Here is a 27,040-nt window from a genome sequence, read left to right as displayed (position 1 = left end):
TAAAACTTTTGATGGCAAGGGGAAATGATTATAAGCATCTGGGATGCAGGATTATATACCAAGTATGACATACCATGGAAGGAAATTCAAAAGGACATTCGCCACGATAGGAATTTGTCTCTCTTGGTGGTAGAATTTTAGCTGATGATTTTCTGGTCTTTTAAACTTTTCTGTCAAATTTTTCTATAGTTTTATTTTGATAATCAAAAGAAATGAAATAAGCTGATAAAATAAAAAAGATGAAGTAGGAGGAGGGGGAAACATTAATCTAATGAGGAAGAAAAAGGAACTGGGATTGGGCTGGGTGTTAAGACAGAGGATTACAACCAGAGACGGAAAGGATTCAGATGGCAGACAAGTGCTTGCTGTCTAGAATAGCACTTGGTGACAATGTGTCTCAGATTTCCTCCCTTCTTTCAAGATTAACCAGATGTAATGTTAGGTTTCCATCTCCCTGACAGCTCTGAACTAAGCTTGCCTGAGTCTATGGGACTTGAAGTCTCATTTGCTTCCCACTACTTTGAGCTGCCATGTTGAATCCTAGCTGATCTTAGAAATGTTATACAGTGACCCTTGGAAAAATGTTTCCAAAGAAACATAGCCATTTTTCAAAAATTATTTTTAAAAATCCTCAGTCATATAATCAAATCCCCGCCCCCTCAAAAAAAAAAAAAAAAAAAAAAAAAACCATAGCACTAGCTGGCTATAATCAATTGACTCTTAAGTTTGGATGCTTTCTCTGGAGATTCCAGTCGCTGAAGGAGATGAATTGACAGCCTTGGAAAGCTTCTAAAAGGGTGGCCGGTCTGCTAGCGCTTCCCCTGTGCACAGTAAACTATAAATACTTAATGACCAGGCAGACGATGATGACTAAGTGGATCAATAGTGAGCACTGAGACCGCATTCCGTTTCCAGGCACTACCGCGTGGCTGCGAGGGAATGGAGGAAAACCAGCACACATCAGAGACACCCTGCATCTGCCCACGGGTCACGGCCAGCTGCTGGCAGCTCAGAGTCCCCAGAGCGAGAGCGGAGGGTGTCACGCGGCCGTGGCAGGTTCTGACAGCCCGTGCAGAGGGTGCCAGCCACTTCCTCCCGAGTGCCCTCTGGCATGCAGTCTTAATAAGCTCAGCCTTAGGAAAAGAAAAAGGAGCCGGGGATCAGGCTGAATTATTCACCGCTCCCGTTGGGGAAGGCAGAAGGACCCCTCTTATGAGAGTAAGTAAGAGCTACTCTGTCACTGACTTCCTGCCCCTCCATGATCCCCCAGTGAGAATCCAGTTTAAAAATCAAAAGAAAAGGAAATTTACTCTTGTCTTAAATCCAAGTTCATGGGTAATTACTGAGTGTGTGAATAGTGTTTGCAATGGACAGTTCTATTCTCAAAAAATTTTTTTGAAGAGCTTGGTATATTTAAATTTATTTAAATAAATATAACACGCCCTGGCTGAGTAGCTCAGTTGGTGAGAGCATGGCCCGATACACCAAGGTTGTGGGTTCAATCCCCAGTCAGAGCATATACAAGAACCAAACAAAAATTACATATAACAGGTGGAACAAAAAAAAAAAAAAATGTGTCTCTCCTTCTCTCTCCCCCTCCCCCTTCCTCTCTAAAATCAATAAAAATTTAAAAATAAATAAATAAATAAATATAACATTTATTTGAAAAGTAATTTTCATAGATTAATGGCCATGATCAAAGTGGTTTTGTCTAATAACAGAATGAAAATAGTTGTTAGCCTGGAGACTTGAAGGCCAAGGAGATATATGATTCAGGCATTCATTAGATGCTGAATTGAATTAGCTTTTGAATGTAATGAATACACCTTATTTCTATGTACAGAAAGAAAAATATTTACCCAACAAAACATAGTCATTCTTCCCTGTGCTTCAAGGACAGTGTCCTTTCCCATATTCCGAGCCCACGGTGCCTGCGGATTATTCTCCGGGAATGAAGACAGCCACTGGGCTCCCCTAGCGAGTGCGTTAGAAACTAGCTCCGTTGGCCTTGTCCCGCACTTCAGAATCTCCGTCCTCCCACAAAGCACCAAAGTGAGCAAACACCCCCACTTAGCAGGCAGCCTCACCACCAGATTTCCTCGGGTCCCACATATCCTCAGGCTGAGAGGCCAGGCCAGGCCACTGATCTCAGGCCCGGAATATCAGACGGCTCCTCGGAGTCCAGACCCCGCCCATCCCCATCCGTCCCATCCACACTGACTGATGGATTTACCGAGGGATCATAAGGCCATGCAGCTCTACCATGAGTTATTTAACCTCGGTCAGCCTCAGTTTCCTCATCGGTAGGACAGACACAGCAATAATATGCTCCTCATAGGCCAGCGAAGGTATGTATATGTGAAATAACACGCCTCAGGGCTCTAGTGCAGCCGCGGGTCCAAGTCAGGCCTTCGGGGAGTGTCGTTATTGTCACACGAGAACCCAAGCTCCATGCGGGCAAGAACTGCTGTCTCCTTCATCCAGTCCCAAGAGCAGCTCCCGGTAAATGGCAGGAACTCCATAAATTTAACGAGTAGGGTGTTTCAGGCCCGTTTCACGTGGCACTATTCCTGTCCCGCGATCCTGGGCCGAGACGGCCTCGTCCTCCTCTGGGCGCCACCAATAGCATTAGCACTGGCCCCTGCAGCCCTGAGCTGATGCCACTGCTCTGTGTCCTCTGGTCACTGCCTAGTTCAGACGCTGTGCACACCACAGGCCCTCGGTAAACGCTGGGCATCGAGGTCCTGCCAGAGTGACCAAAGACAAGCTCCTTGTTAACCCAGGCGGCAAAGAACGGTAAACCAGGACCCCAGCCCCTCTTTTTCAATTTAATGAGGAAATGGGGCCACGTTATTGATTCTTCGATTGCACATCTGCCGAGCTAAACAACTGGATTTCAAACCTTAACCAGAAACCAGAGGGACCTGCTCTTGTTGAGAGCAGAGATGTGGAGAAGTCATTCTTACTCCCAGGAAATGAAAAGATCCTTTGGGGTAGGTAGGGCCTGATGGCAATGTGGGCTGGGGGAGGGGCCGCAGAACGTAAGGCTCATGTGACACTCAGACAAAGCCAGACTGGAGCGGAAGGGGTGGGGGGAGGGGTGCTGGCTCCGTGTGGCATTGCGCCCCCACTCACTGCCTAAGGGGACCTGCCCTTCCTTCTCCTCTACCCTCACCCCCAGGAGGATGTGCCCAGGAGCTTGGGGAGGAGGTAGCTTTTGTACAGGTCCTTTTCCCCAGTTTCCCTGGTAACTGTGCAGCATCGAGAAGCTCCAGGAGCGAGGTGGTGGGGCAGGGTGTGGAATACGAATGCTGATGTGGGTCCCATGTGGTGTCACCCCACACCCACGTTTAGCGCCTCTCGGCTTCAGAAGGTCCCCCACACACACTCACCCCTCTGACTGCTCATTTCTAATTTGGTGCCAGGTGCCCAAGCCGTCTGAGACCCTCAGGGAGCTGTTACATAATCAGTCTCCTTTTGCCCACGTGAACTGGGAGGTGGGGCCTGAGACAGAAGGATAAGTCTCCCCGAGGATGCCCGAAGTCTCTAGGCTGGGTTTCCGATTTCAGATAAGCCTACGCAGGTCACCTCGTGGGGCATTAATTCATTCTGTATCAGCAGCCAGTGATGGGCTGAGGACAAGGGACAGGGGAGTGTGGGCTTTCACCCCACTGAGGGCGTCTGATTCGGGGGATCCAGCCAAAGACCGACGGCTGTAGAAAGACGGATGCTGCGAGACCACTCAGAGGCACACTGGCCTAGCAAGTGGAAAGATGCGGTCTCCAGCTTTGAAATGAGCTCCACTCTGAAACCTCATCTGTAAGTCGGTTATTTAGAATTCGGGACCCATTTCCAGAGAAGCCATGTCTGTTATAAATGGTGATTGGGTTTCCAGGCTAGTCCACAAAAGCCTATTTAACTCATAATGTGGACAAAATACTATACATTTGCAATGAAAAGTAATAGAAAAAAAAATCCTGTTGCGATACCAGTAATTAAATGGAAAAGAAGAACAGACAAGTGGAAAGTAAATAGTCTTCTTTCATTTCTTTTGAATAGCAGGGCTCCTGGTTGGAGGGGTGGTTAGCCCCAGCTGCTCCTGGGGGAGGGGGAGGGGTGGGGGCATCTTCATTTACTTTCAATAATGGGATAGAAGGTGAGTAGCTGATGGCGGGGAGGGGAGGGGTGGAGAATGAAGCAGGGCCATCCTTTGGGATAATGAAAAAAAAAATAACATATTTGGGAAGATGGGCAGAGAGAGGAGAGATGAAAGTGAACAGGATGACTTCCTAAGGTGTAGCTGGGGCTCCTTGGAGTGAGAAGAAAGCATGGATTTTGCTGTCACAAAAGCTTGGGTTCCAGTTCCGCCTCTGGCTCTCAACGGCTGTAGCTTTGGGTGAGGCGCTCCATCTCTGAGTCTCAGTCCCCTCACTGGCAACTGCAAAGGGTCACTTCAGGCAAAATGCCCGCATGGCGGACCCTGGCACACAGCCCAGACATCCCTCCTGGAGGGACCTGAGGCCCTGGGAGGGCTGTCAGCCATCAAGGGGCCAGCCCCCACAGGGACTGCTCAGACACACAGAGCCACCAGCCAAGGCGATGCCTCTTCTGGCAACCCACGTCCAAGAAGTAACCAGCATGAAAGGATGAGGCCCCACCTTCTGGGCCCCATCAGGAAACTCCGGAGGACCACCGAGGACCACAGCTCTCTGAGGCCTGCATCAGAGCTTGACTTCCCTCTGTCAAGCCTGCGTCTGTCCCTTCCTTTCTACAGGTGTAGATCCTACGGGCACTCCTTCATAAACATCACCTGCTAAAATGCACCTCGGAGTCAGCTCCCCAGAGGACCCAACCTGCAACAGCCTGACCCAGATCCGGTACAAGTAATGACGAGACCCTAAATGGCGGGAGCCCGCAGATAACCTATCAGGTTTTGTTTTCAATAGAAAAGCATCTGAGCCCATGAATGTCATTTCAGAGCCTGTCCTCCAGATCCGGGGACCTCAGTTCTGTCTTTCAATAATAATAGCACCTAATACTGCTTGGTATCAGACTTGATAGAGTTAACAACTGACTTTGCATGGATCACTTTATTCCCTTTAAATTGTATAGTAACTCCCGAAACAGGTGTTATGTTACCTCCCTTGTACTGTGGAGTATAATGGATTCAAAACCCTTAGTTTGCCCAAGATCATGTACCCAGAGAGCGACAGAGTTGGAACTCAGTCCAACATCCCCTGGCTTCACAGAGTCTGAAGCTCTTTCTGAATGAAGGAGAACTTTGAAGACATGAGATAGAGATTTGAGGCTAGATATTTGGAGGGTTTGGTAGGATGGTCATAGATAACACACAAAATGCCAAAAAAAAGAAAAGAAAAAAAGAAATATATCTTTCCTCTTCCATGCTGTTTCACCCAATTAACAAAAAGAAATGTGGGAGGAAAGTAAATCATCACTATAACAAAACAGAAACAGAAAAGTGACACCAATAACTGCAAAGTCCCGCTTCCGTGTGAGAGGCTGTGCTGAATGCAATAACAGTCCACCTGCTGGCTCCCATCAAAAGCCCACCTATGCTCTCTCCTCCCCCGAGCCTTCTCTGACCACCAATGCCCTCCAGACCAAGAGTTCTCAGACCCAAACGTGTTAAGAATCACACAGATTCCTGGGCTTCACATGAAGCAATTCTGGCTCAGTAGGTCTGGGCTCCGCCTGAGCACCTGCATTTCTGACAAGTTCCCAGATGCTGCTGGTGATGGGCCGCTTTGAGAAGCACTGGTCTAGATTCTGATGGGACCTTTACGACATAATGCAGAACTGATTACTGTCTGTGAAGTCATTCTGGTTCCCAGATGCCTCTCCCCTGCCCTCCCCGTGGTCCTACTGCCATCCCCAGAGCAGCCCCTCCCCCACAACCCAGGACCGATCCTGATCACTATTTGAAACTACTGCTCTGACTTAAAAGATCTCCCGCCTTGTTCTGGGCCCCATGCCCTGACCCATCTACCCCAGTTCTAACAGGGTTTCCCTCATAGCCACTGTTCTCTATTTCTTATTCTAGCTCCCCAATACTTCAGATTTCTTGGAGCAACTTCTGTGGTCATACCTGCTGGTCCATGGCCTTGATGACAAGTGTCTGCTGTCCAGACATCTATGCCTCATCCAGCCCAGATTCCCAATGGAACCCTCAGCGTCTGGCCTGGTTCTGCCCCGTCACCACTGCAGCCTGCCTGGACAATGAGCTCTGACTGTCTTACCTATCAGGAAGGTGGATCACCTGTCATATGCAGCACCTGGAGCTGGGACAGATCCCCTTAGAGGAATGAGAAGAGGCAGATCCTAAACCATCCCCACTTCTTCCTTGCTGTAAATACCAGGCCATGCCTCTGTCATATGGTAGCTTTGTCTTATATTTTGCTTTCATTTCCCCTGCAGTGAATCCTTGCTGATTTAAATGTGGAGCTGGGACCTGTGGTGTGTAGCACATCCCTGCACTCTCTGGGTAGTCAATAAACATTAAGCAACACACAGCTTGATCCCTTGCCCGGTTGGCACCTGGAAATACATCATCCGATTTGGAAAGCAGAATACCTTTTAATATCCCCCTCCAGCACCTACCGCGGGGGCTCCTCCCAGAATAGGCAACCCACAAATATTGAATGAGTAAACGAGCAAACGGAGGAAGGAAGACGGTGCGGCTGTGCCCAGTTCTCCTTTGTGGGGACCTTATCTGTGTGCTCTGCGGAAGGAACACCGTTTCCAGTTCGCAGACGCTGAGAGAACGCCTCTAGGCCACACTTCCAACTAATTCCCCGCACAGACTCGGACCCACACATTCAGACGAATTGTGGTTTGAAGACCGCAATTACACCCGCAGAGGGATTCTCCGATTTGTTTCAGTACATGGAGGTCTTGAACGGAAAAGTCTGTACCCAACTGCACCCCACCTCTACTTCCAGGCTGCCTCCCGTCCCTGCTCCTAAGACCCCTTCATTTCTGTCACGGACCCCTCGCCAGGCCAGCCATCCAAGTGGGTGGGACAGATAGCTGCATGCGTGTGCTAGCTCAAAGTCTCTCCACGCACCCTTCACCCCCTCCCTGCCATTCCTTTGGGTTAGGTCCTCTGAAAGGTAAAAAAGCGATCACAGAAGGTAGTCCAAGAAGACGTGAACACCCTAGTTCAAACAAGCTCATGGAGTTAGTAAGGCTGTCGTCCCGCAGAGCCCTGAGGGGATGGGACAGAGCACAGGTAACCTCTGACAGAGGTAAGGAGTGTCTGGTCATGAGTTCCTGCTGCGGAAGCAGGTGTCGGCACAATAGCACACGAAGGGGGTTGTGTTCTCTGCCTGGCCTGCTGCAGAAACACCACTGGGAGGACACGCACAGGGCAGCCTGTGGGCCGCAGGCTGTGGTCTCCTGAAAGGGTTACAACATCCCCTGCAAGGGCTGGGCCGGGACAGAAAGATGTGGAGCGGTTTGCAAAAACCAACACCAAGGGACATATGACGATGTTCTATTGGTTGAGCGTGCTACCAGGCTTTCTCAGTCCCGGGGATGGCTTCCTGCTAGCTGACCCCCGTGGATGCCAGTCTTGCGAGCAAGAGGCAGCTCGCAGCAGATTGCACACAGTGAGAGCCACGCCGGCTGGGCGCAGACACTGGCTGGGCGCAGAGGCGGCGCGGGAAGGAAAACCGGCTGCGCCACAGGGGACTTAGGCTTCTAACGGCTGGGATGTTTACCTCATTAGGCTGTTTTACATAACATCCATCAAAAGCAGAAAGAAAAAAATAGCTGGAGGCAGTCAGTCCGCTGGAGTCCAGACCCGGATTCTGAGTCCTTGGTCTCAGATTCCTAGGAGGGCAAGATGGGACCAGTAGGTGGCCCCTTCCTCCCGGCTTGGTTACCGGGTCTGCGGAGGAGCCAGAACAGTGTGGACTGGGCTCCTAGGGGGAAACCCCGAGCCACCCTCCAAGGAGCAGTATAGCTGAAATGAACAAAGAGGTGGTTATCACGGTTATTACTGTGGATGTTCTTCTCCTCCCAAGCCCTGTGGTCCACCACATTCACCTTGTCATAACCAAGCAAAGTTGAGGAAGAAGGGACCGAGGATCCAGGCAACTCCTGGGCTGGGAGGCCAGAGATCTACGTGGGAGGAAATGCCAGAGGTTAGATGAGTCGGCTGGTGCAGGAGCTGCCAGGCCAGTTCATCAAGAAGGGAGAAGGCAAGTGTCACTGGGCCAAGTCCAAGGCCTGAAGGCTGATATTGCCCGTGGGGAGAGGCAAGGAGCAGCCTGGGGCCTCAGAGGGGGGGCAGGACCTGAGGGTGGCTGAAGGGAATCCTAGGTGGCACCAGGAGACTAGGGTGGGGTGGGCAGGGTGTGCTAATTCTAGGAAGAGGGGAGGCCGTGGGAGAGGCCAAGTGAGGAAGGACCAAGTAGGGCTTGACCAAGCAGAGCAAGGTAAGAGTTCTCCACCGATAGCCACACCAGAGCAGCAGGACAGGCTGAGCTTCTCAACATACAGCCTGGGAGTGGGGGGGCTGGTCCCCAAGACTGAGCTAACCTACAGGTCACTGCTGCAAGTAGTCGATATTGGGGAACAGAGGGCCAAGGGTATCATTCCAGCGTCTGCATTAGAGAAGACAGCCTGGATTTTGATTTCTTCTCTCTCTTAGCGAGATGTCCACAAAATGTCCCTGCTCCTCCCCAGATTCTCAGTCTCCACCTCTGTCTGCGTGTCTGTCTGTTCTCCCCTCTCTCCCCAAGGCCCCTTCTCTTGTCTCCTCCCTCCCTCCTGAACTCTGCCTTGTTCCCTCGGATCCCGCCTTCCAGGGTCCCATGTGAGTTTGCATCAGTGGGGTGGGGATGCGTGGCCTCAGGATGTGGTAGGGGGCAGGGCAGTGAGGGAGGAGGTCCTCTCTGCGGCTGGCTCTGTCCCTGGCCAGCTGGAAATGCGCCACGTGACCATCCAATCTAATTAGCTGAAAGCTCAGTCTTAACAGAAGGAGGCTTTAAAAAAGTCTCTAGCTTTCCTGGCTCTCAGCCTCTTGAAAGAGGACGGGGAAGATCTGATTGCAGGGAAGTGGAGTCCCAGCTCCCCATTCCCGCTGCCAGGGGCAATCAACTGTGAGCCGAAACCTCCATCTTGAAAATGCCAAGCAGCACGAGAAAGCCTGAGCTCGCGAGCAGTGTCTTGGGGCTCCGAGCTGGAGGGAACCTCTGGGGCCGCTGCCCAGTGTCCTGCCAAGCAGACCAGGAAAGCTGGTGGTGAGGAGGGCTGCCTTCCTCCCACCTCCCAGTGGGTGCCCCCCGCCAGCCTCCCCGGGGTCTCCTGGCGCAGCCCCAGGTCCGACTCCACTGCACGCCAGCTCCTCCTCACAGAAGCCCTCACTTCTTAGTGACAGCTTCCCAGACCAACCTTCTCCGACTGCTGGCTGCGCGGTCCCCATCATGGACACCAAGCTCCCCTCCCACTCATCTCCCCTGGCCCTGCCACGGGGCAGGGTCCCGGCCCTTGGCTGTGCTGAAGGGATGTGTCAGAGGGACACCAGTGGCAGGTACAGCCAAGGCTGAGCCACTCAGATGACCTCAGGGGCCTTTGGGGTGGCACAGGACACAGAATTCTCCCAACAAGTTCTGCAAGCTCACCCCAAAAAGCCTGTGGGAGGAGGCAGCACTACTTAAGGGCACCACGGCCATGCCTGCCTGCTTCCCCTGACCACTGCCAAACTGATTTTGTCACAGTCAAAACATTAAACCACAACCCCGCCCCCTGGGGAGGGGCATTAGCCACGCTCATCTGCAGCCACTGTCCTGTCCTCACTGGCCCAGGGACACTTGTCCTGCTCCAGCTCTGGAGGCAGCAGGAGGATCTCGGTCAGGAGTGCAACACACCCAGAGCCCTCAAGACTGGACAAATGCCACTCAGGCCACAGGGACATAATGGGAGGCAGCAGGCAGGTAGGAAGGCAGGTGGGTTGCCCTGGGCTGGTGGCCAGGCCTGGGTGAATAGAGGTCACCACCAGTCCCAACTCCAGAAGGAGTTCTGCTTTCTCCCAGAGAGCAGTGGCCAGGGTGGGATGACAAATAGGGACACACGACGTCACCAGCAAACACCATCCAAGCCAAAGTCAGAGCCTTGTCACGTCACCCAGACAACTGAGCTTTCAGACTTCATACACAGCACACACGCGCGCGCGCACACACACACACATGCACACATGCACACGCACACACCGGTTTGACTGGCCTTTACTTCTCAAGGTGGTTATTGTCTCTTTGCACCTGGAGCCGTAAGCCTTTTGCTTGCTGGTCATGTGACCACGGGGCGCATAAGGTCACAACCAAGTAGTCAAGCCTCCCATGGGTGAGGTTGACTGTTTCAAAACCACAGCATAATTTTTAAACAAAACTGTGCTTTTTCTATTGGAAATGTTTTTCCACATCAATGACTGATGGCCACATGCAAATTCCTGAAGAAAAATGTGTAACTTAAGTGTAACCAAAGTCCAAAATATTTGCCAGAAGTTGGTTCAGGAAAACAAAATCACATTTCTTTCCTTTGGCAAAACTTTTATATGGAGAAACATCATAGAATGTAAGATATTATGGCCAAATGATAAAATAATTTATAACCTAGTATCAAATGCATTTGTTTGATCCCACTGACAATATTAAAGAATACAGAACTCTCAAATAAAGAAATGAGAGTCTGATTTTTTTCCCTTTCCAAAGCTAGATGTTAGGAGTTTGCTAATCTCTGATAGTTTCTGCTTTATTGCCAAGGGGGTGTATGTGCCCGCCTCCCACCTCATGCCTTTATCAATAGCTGACCTTTGAAAACAGAGCTGGACATTTGCCGTGCTTCCCCATTGGGCCAGGATTGCCAAGGACACAGAGCACCAACTTCAGACAAGGCAGATGCTCGCCTGCCCTCTGGCTAAAAATAGCTGTCGGTGGTGTCAGGAGTGGCAAATGTTCTCTGCCTGCGTAATAGCCCTCCAGGCTACTCAGTGAAAGAGGCAGGCGAATCTCACATCGCAGGGTAATCACCACTTCACCACCACGGGGTGCCCAAAACCTTCGCAAATATCAGTGCCTGAGATGGCTTCGATCGGTTAAAAAGAGACCCGTGCGCACCCCAACTCACAGCGTAAACCGCACACTGGTTTCTGCACAACCCAACAGCACTGCGGTTCAGGAATGAGGACCCTGGAGACATCGGGCTCCAGAACATTCCCCAGACCTTGGCCTCAGCATCCTCTCTCCTGTTGTCTTTGCTGGCGCCATGGAACATATTTTCAGAGATGCTGTGATGAGCGACCTATCTGAATTCCAGATATCTACTGTGTAGACAGCCAAGATTTCTACTAGGTGTCCCTTGAAGGGTAGCTGTGCAATTGACATGAAAACAATTCTCCTTCTTGCTGAAAAACTTTCACAAACTACCTTCATTGCTTGAAGAAGTTTTACTATATCATAATTATCATCTTGCCTTGTAATTATTTGCTGTGTGAATATAGCTCTCTTCCCCCACTGCCCCCTCTACACCGCCAGATGTGAGCGCCTGCAAAGGCCTCCCACGACCTCGGTACCCACGACAGGCCTGGTGCACAAAGCACATCAGCAACTTGGGTTGAACTGAGCGAATTCAAATCAAAGCTGCTGTGTCAATAACATCTTCCTTCTTGGATCCCATTTTGACCCTTGTCACTCAGATTATAGTTAAGTGCTTATTTCACAAGGCCTACCATGCATCTTGAACATCCCTTTTATTACTGACCACACTAGGCCACTGCAAGGTGCGAGAGAAGCAGGTCACGGTCAGGTGTATATGAAGTGGGCTCCTTCCATGTCTTCCTCCAAAAGAGAAAATCAACCACCCCGATGATGAGGCTCTCGCAGGCACATCTCACGGTACAATTGAGCAGGTGTGTGCTGTGCTTCGCTGAACGGCTAACACATAGGCATGGCCTCAGGACAGGAGTTCTCTGTCCCCACGTTCTGGTTAGTGCCTCCAGCAACGATGAAGCTTGTAGGGGCAACAGTTTGGATAATGCCTTCCCATCTGCTGACACCTGTCCTATCATTTCAGGCCGGTGGCACAGAGTAACAATTATCCAGACACCTGGCCACAGTCTTTTCTTTTTTTCTGAAACCAATGAGGGATTGACCTGTTTTGTTTAAGGCTACTTGGCTCTCCCAAACTATAGTAGTTTGATCAAAGCCTAACCAGGAAGTGAAATATGCCTGGTAGACTCCAGGCATGCAAAAGATAACCAGGCAACAATAAGAAGAAAGATGGTTTGGCCTTCTTCAAAGTTTACCATCCTTTTTATCAAGAAACAATAAAAGGCCCTCCTTCACACAACAATAAAACAGAATCTTAACCTTGAGACATGTAAAAAAAACAGAATGGAAAAGAAATGACAAATGTAATAAAGGCAACATGGAGCTGGTGAAGAGTAAGGACGTGTTCACCTGAAGAATGGGGCCTGGCAGTGAAGGAGAGCTTGTCTGACACACGCAGCACGCAGCCCCCACGGAGCAGAAGGGTAAAAATAGCCAACTCTGTTTGCTCATTAAGTCAGCCTTCCATCATGATTTCAGTCTCTGAGGATCCCTGACCAAGCAATTCCCCAACAGCTGAAGCAGATATTGTGATCTTTGCTGTGCAACTGCATGAGAACCAGGGTCCCAAAGCCCATCATCATTCTGGAGAAACAGAAACTTGTAAGCAGAGGACTAGATCCGACCCCTTGGTGACCCCATTTGAATGCAAATCCCCAGTGCGATGCAGCCCGCAACCAACAGCAATGTCCCCCTATACGAAGGATGGCACAAGGGATCAGCAGGCTGCCACAGTAATACTCCAAGCAACTTGGAGACGTGCTAGAATCAAATCCCAGGAGTCGGTTCAGTCAGGCAGGCGAAATCTTAAATACCTACCGGGGTAGTGAAGAAAGATCACTGACCATTGTCTAATTGTACTTGTTTTTTTGTTTTAATTTTAGAAGCAAACTCCTCAAATCTATAATATAGTCAAAACCAATGGAGGCAATTCTGACCTTCAGACATTGACACTTGAAGGAATTGCCACCATGTTCTGAGATGGTCCACAGGCCTTGGAAGGAGGCGCATCCATCTGTTCAGACCAAGCTGTTGACGGGCATCCAAACCCCCAAGACCTCTGAAGGTCACCGTCAGAGAAAGAAACTCAAGTGTACTTACGCAGGGCATGCCACTCATCCTGACGGATGGTCTTCGTGATGTTGAAAGTGAGGTTCCTCGGGATGGTGGCTGAGGAGTAGTGGTATTTGATGTATGTGCACCTCTCAATTTCTCCTGGCAAAGATAGACAGGAAACCAAATGTTAGTGAGGCAGCAATCATTTGAGGGGCAGTTTCCGGGATCCCCTTTTCTGTCCTGGGGAAAGGAATGGGATTTATATTGAGCCTGGTGACACCTACAGTTTATCCAAGGCAGTAACTTTGACTCCAAAAGAGCAGAAGAGTCACACTAAAATGAAACACCATCAATTTAGGTAGAAAAACACATCTCTGCCATCATTCAGAGGTGGGGAGAACCATAGTTTAGGATGATTGCGGGGCCAAGACGGCAGCACCCATGTGCATTTAACCTCCAGAAAATCAACTTTCAAGTTAAGGCATCGAAAGACATTCACAGTTTGCACCCCCGGGCCAATGGGGAGCTGGCTTCGACCTTCATGATGTCCTTTGCGCTTGTCACACACACCGTCTTATTGAATGCCAAGCTAGAGGGGGCCTCTTCCCTTTTTCTCTCTCCCATCCCTCTAACCTCACTCTGAACACAAAGCGCTCAGATCAACCTGTAGCTCCTGGACAGCCTTTGTCCCGGTTTCCTGGACAAAATTAAAGCCCCTTAACACACTCAACACCTGGCCCAATGGGACCTTGACTGATAAATTCTTATCAATCCACGCAGGCTTTGCTGATCAGATTATCAAAATATTCCTAGATCTTACAGAGGAGGTTCTCAAAGTGTGTTTCTGGGACCCCAGCATCAGCATCCTCTGGGAACTGACTAGAAATGCAATTTTCTAGGCCTGACCCCAGACCTGCTGAATCAGAAACACTGAGGTCGAGACCACACTCTCAAGTTTAATAAGCCCTCCCGGGGATTCTGTTGCCCACTTCAGTTTGAGAGCCCCTGCCTTCGAGAAGCTAATGGAATTGCCAATGTATGAATTCATAAATGCACCATGTTTACAAATTCCAACAGGAGGGCATGATTAGTTCTTCCCTTGACCCTGCTAGTCCCCGAAGGCATTTCTAGCGAAGCTTGCTTATCTGAGGGATATTAAAACTCAGTGTCAGCGCATCAGGAAGAACCAGGAAAAGAGTGATTTTTAAAGGTTAGGGGCTTTAAAATTTGGTTTTTCACCTGAATGGATTTTGATGGTAATCCGTTTTGCACCCCACTGACTTTCAATTTATAAGTGACGGCACCTGATTGACTTGTTTGACCGCCCCCCCCCCGACTCGCTGTCAGTGGGGAGCCTGGCGATTGGTAGGCGGCAGTAATTTAGACATGAAACCAATGCCTTATTGTAAATCATACCTGGACAGCTGCCCAACTGCCAGCTACTGGCAGACACTCCTCCAACAGGACAGACGCTATCCACAGAAGCAAAGTTGGGGGAAAGTGTTTTTCCCTCTTTTCCTTTTGTCTTTAGTTTTTCCAACCCTCCACCTCTGTCCCCTTCGCCTGCAAGCATCCTGAAGCCTCTCACGTGCCCCCAGCATTCCCCCTGACCACATCCTACCCTGCCCTTCCTTCCTTCCTCACTTGCTGTCCCTCTGGGAAAAAGGCGTCTACCAGATGGGTCTCTACTTCAACTCACATTCATGCTTCAAACCCACACGCTCCATTTCCATGACTAGCACAACCTCCCATATAGTCTACAACATTCGAAATCCTACAGGCGTCCCACGGCCTCCCCCTCTCGAGTGGTGCCCCTCCTCCCTGACACGCAACTCGTCACTAAATTCTGTTGGTTCCACCTCGGAAACGTCCCTGGACCCAGCTCTCCTCTCTGTCCCCACTCCTCTCTGCGCTGTGAATACAAGGACCAATATCAACAGACAGCCATGCTTGCTGAGGACTCACTAGGTGGGAGAGCCTTACCACGTGCTGTGCAGACCAGCGGTTTCCACCTTGCCTTGAGTCGCGGCCACTCAGAGAACCACACAGAGAAGACATGTGTGAGGCACGTGGAATAAAAGCGCCGCTGCCCGGGCCCTGCCCCGCCTCCCTGAGCACTGACAGAAACCAGCATCCACACACCTGAAACCCATCCATGTCCTGTGCTATCCCCCTCGCAGGGACTCCGTTACAGAGATGGTCTTCCCTAAGCCTTCCAAGCCCAGCTAAGGGAGGCTACGTTATTAGGATCGTCACCCCAATTTTACAAATAAGAAAACGAAGGCTTGAGAAGGTTCAGTGACTTGCCCTGGGATTAGAACCCAGAATTGTCTGACCGGAGTCTCCCGCCCCCTGGCCGCCCTCCACACTGCTGCCTGCAGTGTATTCCAGAAGGGAAAATGTGGTCTTCTTCACACCCGGGGAACCCCACGCTCCTCAGGAAGTCCCAGCCCCGACCCCAGCTCCCCTTCGGCCCCAGCGTCACACACTCTGGGCTCCAGCCAGATGGCCCTTCCCACCTTGCCCCCACTATGCCCGACCTGCTCAGGACTCTCCACCTGCCTTTCTTCACGTGACACACATCTCCTTGTCCAGAGAGGAGGCCCACAGGGCCGCTCCTCAGCCAGGCCTTCCTCCCATCCACCGCGCCCAGCAGGGGGCATCACACGAGCCCCGCTCACCTGGACTGTGAGTTACCTGTTTACTCCCCCCACTAGATTATGAGTTCCTCAAGGGCAGGGACTTGTCTTATCCATCCGTCTTTATCTCCCAAGTTGCCAGCGCAGGATGACCACCAATAACATGTGCTTTGGGGAAAAAAAAAAAAAGACTAAAATGAGGCACCCTCTATAAGGCCACAGAGGGCAAGGGGTCCAACTGCTTCTGTTACAGGCAAGGGACTGAAATAACGGAGGCAAACTCGAGGGCCACGAATCAAGGGAGGTGATGGCTGCAGAACTCGGAGTCTCCGGCAAACGCTCCCTCCCTGCGCAGACAACGCAAGGAGAGGCTTAGCCGTCACCATGAGATAGAAGAAATGGCAGGCGCAGAGAGGAGCCTCTCGGGACTCCAGGTACATGTAATCCAGGGGCAAACAGTAACATTTACAAAGAAAAGAGGAAGAAGAGAAATAGAAAAAATGAAAAAGGGTAGAGGATAATAACAAAAATACCATCGGCAACTACCTTGACCGTGTGCTGCCGCGGCCGTGCACTGCCTTGGCTGTGTACTGAGGAATGGGGACATGCCCTGCCAGAGGGACTGTCACAGTCTAATTTTCACAAAGGTTTCATACAAACTAGCAGCTGCCTTGTGCTCAATAATTTCAAGATCAAACAAAACACTCCTGGACCTAGCTACAGAGACTCACACAACAAAATCCTACCAGTTATGGCCAGATTGGTGCCTACCATTAATATCTCAGAAAAGTACCTAATTTTTTTTTTTTTTTTTTTTTTTTTTTTTTTTTTTTTTGCTAAGTTCAAGTTCTCTCTGTGTCAAAACAAACTTGACAAATGGCCACAGGTTCCAGGGGGCCCCCTTAGCCTCAATCCCCGCCCAGAACATGCCGCAAGAACAAGTCCCTGCCCACAGGCACCTCGGTGGCTGGCCACGGAGACTGGCTGGAGCCCCTGCCACCACGCAGCCCTGTTGGAGGCCTCACTGTTTGCTTTGCCTTGGGGACGCAAGCATCCTGCCTTGACAGCAATTAAATCTGAAGGACTCAAATATTGCCTAAGAAGAAAGGCAAAATGTTTACCCATGTGTCTGCAGGTCCTGTCAGTGCGCTTGGCTTTTGTAAACACAAGCACCATCTGGGCACCAAATCCGTGTGCCCAGAGTGTGGGCTTCCCAACACAAACAGGTTTTCCTGCTATGCACGGTGCAGAAGGGCCACCTGGAAGGCAACAGCAACGCCCGTGGCCTTACCTGGGAAGAAGACCAAACCGGTCTTCCAGACCCCAGCATCCCAGCCCAGGGCCTGAGTTTCACCCTCAGGAAGCCTCGGCTAGGGAGGTGGGAGGGACGTGCGGGGTGAGGGATGCTTCACCCCTTCAGTCATGCGCTGCCTTCTGAGCTGGTGACCCTCCTGCACGTCAGGGTCCCAGGATACCCAAATGGGTACCTGAGGAGAGTTTCAGAAAGGGACAACTTACAGAGCTGAGCACAAGGTGTAGGGGGAGCCCAGCAGAGGGTGGCACAGGGACCTGGTGCCGGCAACAGGAGTTGGCAGAACCCGAAGGCGCAGAGAAGGCAGCTGTCCCCTGAACCTGCGGAGGGTGACCGTAGGGACAGGTGATGCAGCCTGGGGCAGGGGCTCACAGACAACCTGTGCCGAGGTGGCAGGGTACAAACATCTGCCCTCTGACTCCTTTCACCTTCATCTCCTGCCTGTTCCCCTGGCAACAGCCAAACACAACAAGAAGCCAGAGGGCAGCCCAGCCTCCAGGAGCAGAGAGGAGGGGAGAGGCAGGGCCTGGATCCGAGGGGCAGACGCGGGCATCCAACTCATGTCCCTCCGAGGCCAGAAGAACAAGAGCACAGGTGCACCCTGGACAGCGGATGGCATGGAGACCGGGAGGGGAGCGGCAGGGATGGGCACAGACACTGAAGTCTGGATCTGCCCACGCCTGACAATCACACCAGCAAGCGGTGTTCCATCACGTGCCCCCACTGTCAGCGAGGCGTGGTGTTCTGAGTACTGAGGGAAGGAGCGGGTGCCCCCAGAGCCAGAGAGTAAGAGGAGCCACGCCCACTCCATCAAGACTCGTCTTCCCTGAACAGGTGCTGCAGTACTTTAAACGCTTCCATTACAGAGTCATTCCCTTGGGACAGGTATTGTTCTCTTAGGTGCCCATTTTAAAGCTCTTTTAAATAAGTCTGCAGGAGCAAGCATCCCTAATGCTGGGTGGGGCTGAGATGCCACAATCTCCTGCCTCCAGACCACAGGGACCCCAAGCCGCAGAGGGGCCCCTCTAGAAGGGAGATGCTGAGAAAGGCATGAGGGCCCACTGCGGCTTGTGAGAGGGGTGCAAGGGGAGCCCCAAAGGCAACCCCGCAACCTCGCCACTGCTCTGTGGTGAGCAGAGCGGGCCTGAGGAAGCAGCAGAAATGGAACTCCCCGCACTTCTCACTTTTAAAGCGGAGTGATCGGTGTAGCCACTGGGGAAAACGGTATGGAAGTTCCTCAAAATATCAAAGCTAGAACCACCATATGATCCAGCAATCCCACTTCTGGGTATTTACCCAAAGGAAATGAAATCACGGTCTTGAAGAGATATCTGAGCCCTGGCTGATGTGGCTCAGTGGATTGAGCTCCAACCTGTGAACCAAAGAGTCACCAGTTCGATTCCCAGTTGGGGCACATGCCTGGGTTTCAGGGCAGGTCTCCAGCCAGGGATGCACAAGAGGCAACTATACATTGATGTTTCTCTCCTTCTCTTTCTCCCTCCCTTCCCCTCTAAAAATAATAAATAAAATCTTTCTAAAAAGAGAGAGAGAGATCTGCACTCCCATGCTCATTGCAGCATTATTCATAGTAGCCAAGATATGGAAACAACCTAAATGCCCATCGATGGATGAAAGGATAAAAAATACGTGAGATTATACATATACCTATATATCATATGATAGATATTTGCATATATTATATATAGATTCCCACATATTATATATAGATATATCTCATATATAGGTGTGTACACACACACACACATATATAAAAAGAGGGGAGACAGCCATACACACAATGGAATATTATTCAAGCATAAAAAAGAAAACAGCTTGTCATTTGCAGTAACATGGATGGACATTGAGGGCACTATGCTAAGCGTAGTAAGTCAGACAGAGAAAGATAAATACTACATAATCTCACACGTGGAATCTTAAGAAACCAAACTCATAGATACAGAGAACACCAGACACAGTGTGGTGGTGGTGGGGTTGGAAAATGGCCAAAGGTGACCAAAAAAATAGAAACCCTGAGTGATAAGTTCTGGAGGTTCAACATGAGCATGGTGACTACATTCACAATACTGAATTGCGTATTTGAAAGTTGCTAAGAGAGTAGATCTTAAATGTTCTCATCACAAGAAAAAAACATTATAACTTTGTGAGCTGATGACATACTATGGTGCTCATTCTGCAATATACACATACATCAAATCAACACTTCCTACACCTTAAACAAGTACAATGTCATGTCTATTATAACTCAATAAGACTGGGGAAAAAAAAGGGGAGTGAGGCAGGCTGGTTAATCCTGATCAAATGTATTTAGGAAAAGTAGGGTTAGACAACATTTAAGTGGTTTACTTATTGCAGGACTTTAAGAGTTTTTATATACATTTCAACTCCCCCAGAATGGATAGGTATGGCACGCAGGCTTTCCCAGACTTCTTTGACCCAAAATCCTTTTTTATTCACAGAGCACTTTCTTCTGTTAGGCTGTGAGTTCATCAAAATCAGAAACCAAGTCTCTCGTTTACATTTCTACCCCCAGGGCCAGGCCAGCCCTCGAATGTGTTTGGATGAATGAAGCATGAAGAGCAGGTTCTGTTACTTGATCAGATGATCTACAAGGTAAATGATGCTGCCCGCAGAGCAGCCCCGGGCTGAACGCCCCGCAGGAGCTGTGTTTGCTCAATGCCCTGAAATAAGTCAGGGATCTTTATGGACAGAAGCAGAGCAGGGGCCCTGGGTGCCCCTCAACTCCGGCCACAAGTCTAGTGGCTGCTCCCCGGCACCATGTCAAGCACCCAGCAAGTCTCCCCGCTTGGCCCCTGCTGGGTGGTCTGCAGGAGTGCAGGAGAGTCGGCACTCACCAGGGCAGCCCTCAACTGATGGGGTGAGAGCCAGCGGGCAAGCACCCGATCCTCTGGGAGGGTAACTGTGGGTGTGCCCTGCACCCTGGGACCCGACCTGAAGCTCACATTGCACACTTCACTGGTTTCTCCTCCCCACACCTGCCTACCTGGGCATGCCCCCAAGTCCCTGCTTCAGGCTTACTTACGGGGGGAAGACAAACTAAGAAGGATCACCCCAAGAAGATTAGTGTACACGGTTTACATGTCTGAAAATAGTGTAGGTGATAATAAGTAAGAGGAAACTGGTCCAACTTAATCCCAAGGTCACTCTCTCAGCCCCCCCACATACTCCCCATCCTTCCCTCCTGTTCCTGTCTGAGCACCCTAGAGACTCGGGGGTGGGCCACTGGACCACGGCTGAGGGTCGGCGTCTCCCCTTCATCTCCAAGGTCCTTCTTTAAAAAACTACCTGTTCAATGCCTGTCATGTGCCGGACGCTCATATTTTACCCCGTCATCCTCACAAGGTAAATGTCAGAGAAATAACCCTGTTTGACTGACGGAGAGTGTGTGGACAGGGGAAGGCCCTCCCCAGAGCCACCGGGCAGGGAGGAGAAAAGCCAGCATCTTTCCCTGTCCCTGTGAGCGCAGTGGTTTGTAACCACCAGCTGCCTGGGTGAAGATTCCCCGAGGGCAGGACTACTGTGCAGCCAGTGTCCTGTACGGGAAGGAGCTCCATATTATCTCCTGATGAAGAAAGGACGAAGAGATGTCACTCATATCTAGTCTGCTGCTCCTCTTCCCACGGTGCCCGCACGAGAGCCCAGAACACTGGGGTCTGTCCCACTGGCCTGCCCCGGCCTCCGCCGGCCACAGCATTGGCCTTCGCGGGCTCACCTTGACCTCTGTCTCACCCACTGAGCTGACTGTTCTTAGTCATCTTTCTAACCCGAGGCCAATGCTCTTTGTTTAATAAATGGAAAGATTAAGTAGAAAGCAGAACATACAAAAAAATGAAAACCAACCTTTTTTTAAAAAGAGATGAAACCAGTTAAAGCTTTAAATCTTAGAATTTGTCTCCTGTAAAGGGCATTATATCAAAAAAATTAAAAGAAAGAAAGAAAGAAAGAAAGAAAGAAAGAAAGAAAGAAAGAAAGAAAGAAAGAAAGAAAGAAAGAAAGAAAAAGAAAAAAGTTGAAATTACAATTACAACTTGGCAGAAAGGGGAAGCAGGGAGACTGTCTTGTAGCAACGTCTTGAAGTGGGAAAGACACGTATCAGACTTATCACCATTATTAATGTTGAATTCTGAAGCCGGCCACAATCGGAGGGCACAGACATGCAGCACTTTAGGGGCTTACAGGTTTGACATTAAAGGAAAACCGTGTCCCTGATGAAACGGGAAGGAAAGAAACCAGGGATGTTCTAGGGATTGAGGAGAGCAGACGGGGCTGAGGTTCTCACCCCCAAACCTCTGTCCCCAGGTGGGGCAGGAGGGGACAGGAATCGGAGGGCACACTTTGGGCAATTCCACCAACCAGCAATGGTGACAAGCGCTGTTTCTGTTTAAGATGGAACTCTCCATACAGGCTTATCCCAAGTCCGCTCCCCTCCACGCCTCCTCCCAGCTGCTTGAAGCTGAAGGATTGCCAGGGCTTAGAGCTGCTGCAGGCCCGGCCAGAAAGTGTGTTTTAAGAATGTTTTGTCTTTTTTTTTTTCATATTGACGAAACATGTTACCTACATTTTTATTTTTAATGCTTTCAAATGCTTTCCATTTCATAAGCTTTGTTTTTTCGTGCTTGTGGTATCGGCATGGCCTAATTTTTAGTGTTGTTTTGCACGCGCTGCATGGACGAAATCCTAAATATTTAATTCCTTTCCATTTTCTACGTTACAAAAATGTTTGTTATGAGTGGCGTCTGGGCGCTCCTGATACACACACATAGAATTTCATTCTCAGGAACGCTGCTCCCGAATGCCAGCCCCCCCCCCATACCCCCACCAACACCTTTCTGACCCCTCACACCACCCCCAAACACCTTCTGCTGGCTACCGTTGTAACAGCGACATGTATGTGAACCACGGGTCTGTCGTCAAAGCTCTGAGGTAGAGGAGCTTGCGTTTTCCATTGTTCTACACCCAATGGCCAAAACGGCGCTTGGAGTATTGTTATTGATTTTGACAACAGCTTGTGCTCAGTGAACGCTTTCTACGTGTTAAGTACTGTGCAAGGGACCCGATTACAGCATCATCTCACTTAAACGTCCAAGTTAGGTTTTGTTATTATCCCCATTTCACAGATGAGAACACCGAGGCTCAGAGAGGAATCCATCCTGGCCAAGAACGCACAGTGGTTCCGTGCCACAGGCCGGGTGCAGATCCACCAAACACACTCCCACTTGTGAAGGGAAATTAGGAAAAACCAGGCTCTTCAGAAAGACAGAGACCCTCCAAGGTTTTCTATGGGGGGGGTGACAAATAAAGCAAAGTTTTTCCATTTGCAGGGACTTCCAGCATCTAGACTTGGCTTCTCTGAGCAGAGGAAGACAGGACATTTGCCTCCATGGCTCCCCTAATGAGCTGGAGAGAAGGCAGCTCCTCATGGCAAAAGTGGAGCAGAGCTTACGAGGGTCTCTTGCCTCCGCATCTGGCCAATGAGTCTCTGCTACATCCCTGTCCCCACCCCGGACCAAGCCACTTCCCAGCAGGGTCCCATCTGCAGTAATAGCACCCACTCATACGACTGATGAGGACTCAGTGAGACAACCAGGCAAAACCTGCTCCGTAGTACACATCCAGGAGATGCTCGTATCATTTACCACTTAATCTCTGGGACACACAGCCCGCAGCCCTATAACCGCCCATACATATTTAAAACAACAGCCCATCCATGTTTAAAGCCGGCACTCACACCCTTCCACCCCCAAGCCTCTGCTTTCCTTCCAGGAACGTGAGCAAGCCCAGGGTCTGCAGTTACGGTCCTAAAAACTCAGCCCGACACTGGTCATCCCCTCCAGTCCCGTCCATGTGCCGAAATCTCTCGCAGGGCCCCGCTGACCACACTGGCCCCTCCTGTGGCCAGGCCTGTGTGAAGCTCATGGGACCACGAGCACCCTGTTCTGGCCGCCATGTCCCCATCAAAGCAGCCTGGCTCTCTGGGCGCTGTCTGTTGCCTTCTGCTGCAGCTCCTGTTTATTCCAGCCCCTGAAGAAATTTTTGGATCACCATCCTGTGATTCCACAAAATCAGCCATCAGTCCCACGTACCCCACGAGCAGGCTGTCCCCACCCTCCTCCAAGACTTCAGGGCAGGTCTGAGAACAGAACTCTGCCCCTCCCCGCCCCGACACACACACGTATATACATTTCCCTGTGAGCAGAATCAAACCACTGAGCTCGAGCTATCGCTTTGGGTGTGACCATTCAGTCTGCCAGGACTTCAGCTCCCTGGACCTGTCTCATCCACCTGCAGATCAGGAGAAACCCTGGCTCCGCCATTCACGCATCAACCCACCTGGAACCATCCCTGACAAGGGAGTGAGGTCAGCCTGGAGCCCTTGCCCATCCCCGGCACCACAGCTTCCCTGCTGAGCACTCAGCCCGCTCCACCACCACCTGTTTCATAAGCCCTGCGCTCTGCTCTCCAGAGTCCCCTCTCCCAGGTGCCACCTGCGCCCACGGAACACCGATAGCCTCCTTTAGGGGAAATCTGGACACCGCGTACCTACTTCCCGGCTCACAGCGCTTTAGACGCCACAGCTCCCTCCAACCTTCTGGTCTACCCCCTTGAACAGGACAGTCCCACGGGAGACCCCACTGCCCAGGCCCCTTCCTGTCCTTTGACCTCAGCTGGGGGTCAACACGCCAACTAAGAAATTAAAATGAGTGCTCACCTCTCCCACTACAACTGACGAGGATGGTCCCCAATGACCCCACAGAGCACTGTCCCCATTCCTCGGACTCCATTCACACACCTGGTTCTTGCCATCACTTGACAAAGTGACCCTTCCCCTCGACTCAGCATTGCAGCGTCTGACAAGCTTCGGTGCTACGTCACCTCACCTAGTGTGGGAGCTACAGACTTTTCCCACTAATTTCCTCACTCCTGGATTCCTAATGTCTCTTCCCCTGTTGAGTCTTTTCAGCCTGTTTTAAACAAGACATTTTTAAAAATGTCATTACCTAGTAACTTCCTCACAAAAGGAAATAAAGAATGAGGTGCGGCCCCGCACCTCCAGAACGCCTGTCTTCCCTAGAAGGCTGTGGCTGCCCTGTCCCCCAGTTGCGTCTGTTATTTTCCAGCTTGAAACAGGCTGCTTGGGAAAGAATGACGGGGTGACATGTGGCTTTAAATGACCATTTGGGGTGCAGTAAATAACCTGTCTCCTTATTCCCATCACATCCCTAACAACCTTCTGGAAGGTTCAGAGCCCCCAAATGCCACTGCCCTCCCCACAGCCCCCTCCCACCCCAGTGCACAGACTCCCCGTGCCCAAGCCTGGGGCTCCTCCGGGCACAGTTTCAGCTGGCAGAAGGGCCATCAATCTCCAGGCTCTGACAGACAAACGAGGCGAGAAGGAGACCAAATCTGGTTTTTCACTGCAAAACAATGAGCTCATGCTTTCTCCCCAGGGACCCAGGGAGTGGAGACAGATCTTGAGATGGGGAGGCAGTGATGGAGACAGGCAGGAGGGCTGGAGGGTGGGCAGGAAAGAGAGAGGAAGCCAGCCTGGCACTTTTTAACATCGCTTTTGATAAGCATCCCTGGCTCTCAGGCCAGAGGGAAACCTCCATGTCTTTACACCAAGAATCCAGCACGAGGCAATCATCCTGCCAGACATTCTTCTTTCCTGCGTCTTCAGAGAAGAGTAAGAGGATCGTTCATGAGGCACCAGAATTGCAGATGGCAGGGCCAAGATGGCTCTGCCTTTGTCACCGCCCCTTGGACATGGGGTTCAAGGTCGGATCTCGGACAAACCTCTGGGGTAGCTGTTTCGGCTGTGGGTCTTGCACCCACTGCTGTGTGCTTGTGGAGCCCTGCTCCCTGGCCCCTGGAGCACCATTTGCACACGGGGCCGGCACTTCTGCTGGGGCTGAGTCCAACCGCGGCTCCAGCTTCCAGATCACAGGAGCAAAGAGGCGACCAGTGGGTGTCCTCTGGGGCCTCCTGGCATACAGAAGGTGTGGAGAGGAGCAAATCATCTTAAGAGAGTGTCCCGCTCCTTGAGAGGCTGCCTGACTCCTTCCCAAGGGACAGGAACGTAACTCTGGGCCCCCTGATGGTTTGCATCCCGGGCAACACTGAAATCAGCAGCCAGCACACAGAAGCAGAGCAAGACAAGACAGACGGCTGTCTCTTCACCCAGTCTGGCCAGGCCTCGGGAGCCTCTCCATTCACTACAATAAAACAGAGCGGGTGCAGCACCAGCCTGGCGAGGAGGCTTTCTGAAGGGACAGGGGGTCGAGAGAGCAGAGCCAAGAGCACGAATGCTCCAAAGGCCAGGCCGGGGGCTGAGGGAAGGACCAGGGTGGTCCGAGGCATAGAGCGCAGGGTGCAGGGGCGGGGGCGGGGTGGGGATGGAGTGGCCCAAGCAGGCGTGGGTGGCTAACACTGGAGACATTTCCATTCACTTGTATTTTTCCTGCTTATAGCAGACAAGAGTACATTAAGATGGTTTTAATAAAAATAAATATCAAGTAGAAAGATGCCACTTCCAGAGAGTTAGTGCTCCCAAATGCACATGGTACAAATGATTTTGGGATAGAGAGAAACCCTCAGGAGCCGGGGGGGCAAAGGGGGTGCGGTAAGGGCAGGTGTGAAGCCACCAAAGCAAGTGGAGTCTGAACTACTATGGAGACAGATCCTGAAGCAAGCACCTGAAAATGAAGACGACTACCTGGAGGGTCCCCATTCCCTCCTGTCTCTGGTCCGGGGTGCGGCAGCCCCTGGTCAACCCCCAGGATGTATGTCTTGGTGCTTCTTCTGCCAGACCTGCCGTGCCCGTTTCTTCCTTCCCTGGGTAGCATCTGACAGCCTGTCTCTCTCTAGCCTCCCTAGGGTCTCCCAGCTGACGTCGGTCCCTCCCTGCTGCCTCTCCCCTTCCGTGGGCGAAATGACACTCCCTTTCCTCAGCACATCTCTCTGTCTCCCCAGGCCCAAGGAGCCCTGGGTCTCCCCGCGGCCCAGCTCATGGGCAGTGTGGAATAACAGAACTGTACCAAAATTCAGAAAATCCAGACTCAACCCCAAACAACTGGAATTGACAATGAACATGTATTAGCCTGCTCAGGCTACCATAACGAAATACCAGAGACCGAGCAGCTTAACCAACATACATTTATTTTCTCACAATCGGGAGACTAGAAGTCCAAGGTCAAGACACCAGGCTGGTTTCTGGTGAAACCTCTCCTCCTGGCTACCTTTTCACTATATCCCCATAGGACCTATCCCCATGGTGTCTCTTTCTTTTCTTATAAAGACACTAGTTGTACCCAGTTAGGGCCCCATCCTTATGACTTTATTTAATCTAACTACCTCCTAAAGGCTTCCCTCTGCAAATATAGAGCAGTGTAGGGTTAGGGCTTCAACATATGATTTTGGGGGGGCACAATTCAGTCCACAGCATCTAAATTCAGTTGATAGTGGCACCTAAAATTAGTAGGGGAAAGATATTTTATTCAATAAATGATATTCAAAAAACTGACTAACCTTCTGGGGGAAAAATTAAATTGAAGGCATACTTTGCAGGTTAAACTATGATAAATTCCGAACAGATCAAATATTTGTTTAAGGGGAGAAAAAGTTAAGTCACAAAAGTACTAGAAGAAACCACGAGAAAACCTTTTTGTAGCCTTAGAGGAGGAAAGCCTTTATAACTATGATCCATAAAAGAATCTACTGATAAATTTAACTACGTAAAAGTACAGAATTTCCACATAGCAAAACCCACCATAAGCAAAATCAAAAAACAAACCGAGGGAAGTATTTGCAACTCATATTGCCAAGGATTAATTTCCCTTATATATAAAAAACACCTACACATTGATGAG

The 27,040-nt window shown here is 50.6% G+C and overlaps 1 protein-coding gene across 1 annotated transcript in view; it reads right to left on the bottom strand.

Moving 5' to 3' along the window:
- TMEM178B (transmembrane protein 178B) overlaps positions 1-27,040 on the bottom strand; it is a 320,684-nt gene that overhangs the window by 202,404 nt on the left and 91,240 nt on the right. Inside the window, exon 2 of the mRNA XM_090287595.1 lies at positions 13,230-13,343. Within this exon, the coding sequence (XP_090143721.1) occupies positions 13,230-13,343 (114 nt within the window). The remainder of the gene's footprint in view (positions 1-13,229; positions 13,344-27,040) is intronic.

Source organism: Furipterus horrens, unplaced genomic scaffold, assembly GCF_987537825.1.
Source record: "Furipterus horrens unplaced genomic scaffold, mFurHor1.1.pri manual_scaffold_9, whole genome shotgun sequence".
Classification (NCBI taxonomy): Eukaryota; Metazoa; Chordata; class Mammalia; order Chiroptera; family Furipteridae; genus Furipterus; species Furipterus horrens.
The sequence above is the reverse complement of the archived record's forward strand: the minus strand, read 5'-3'. Positions and strand labels throughout refer to the sequence as shown.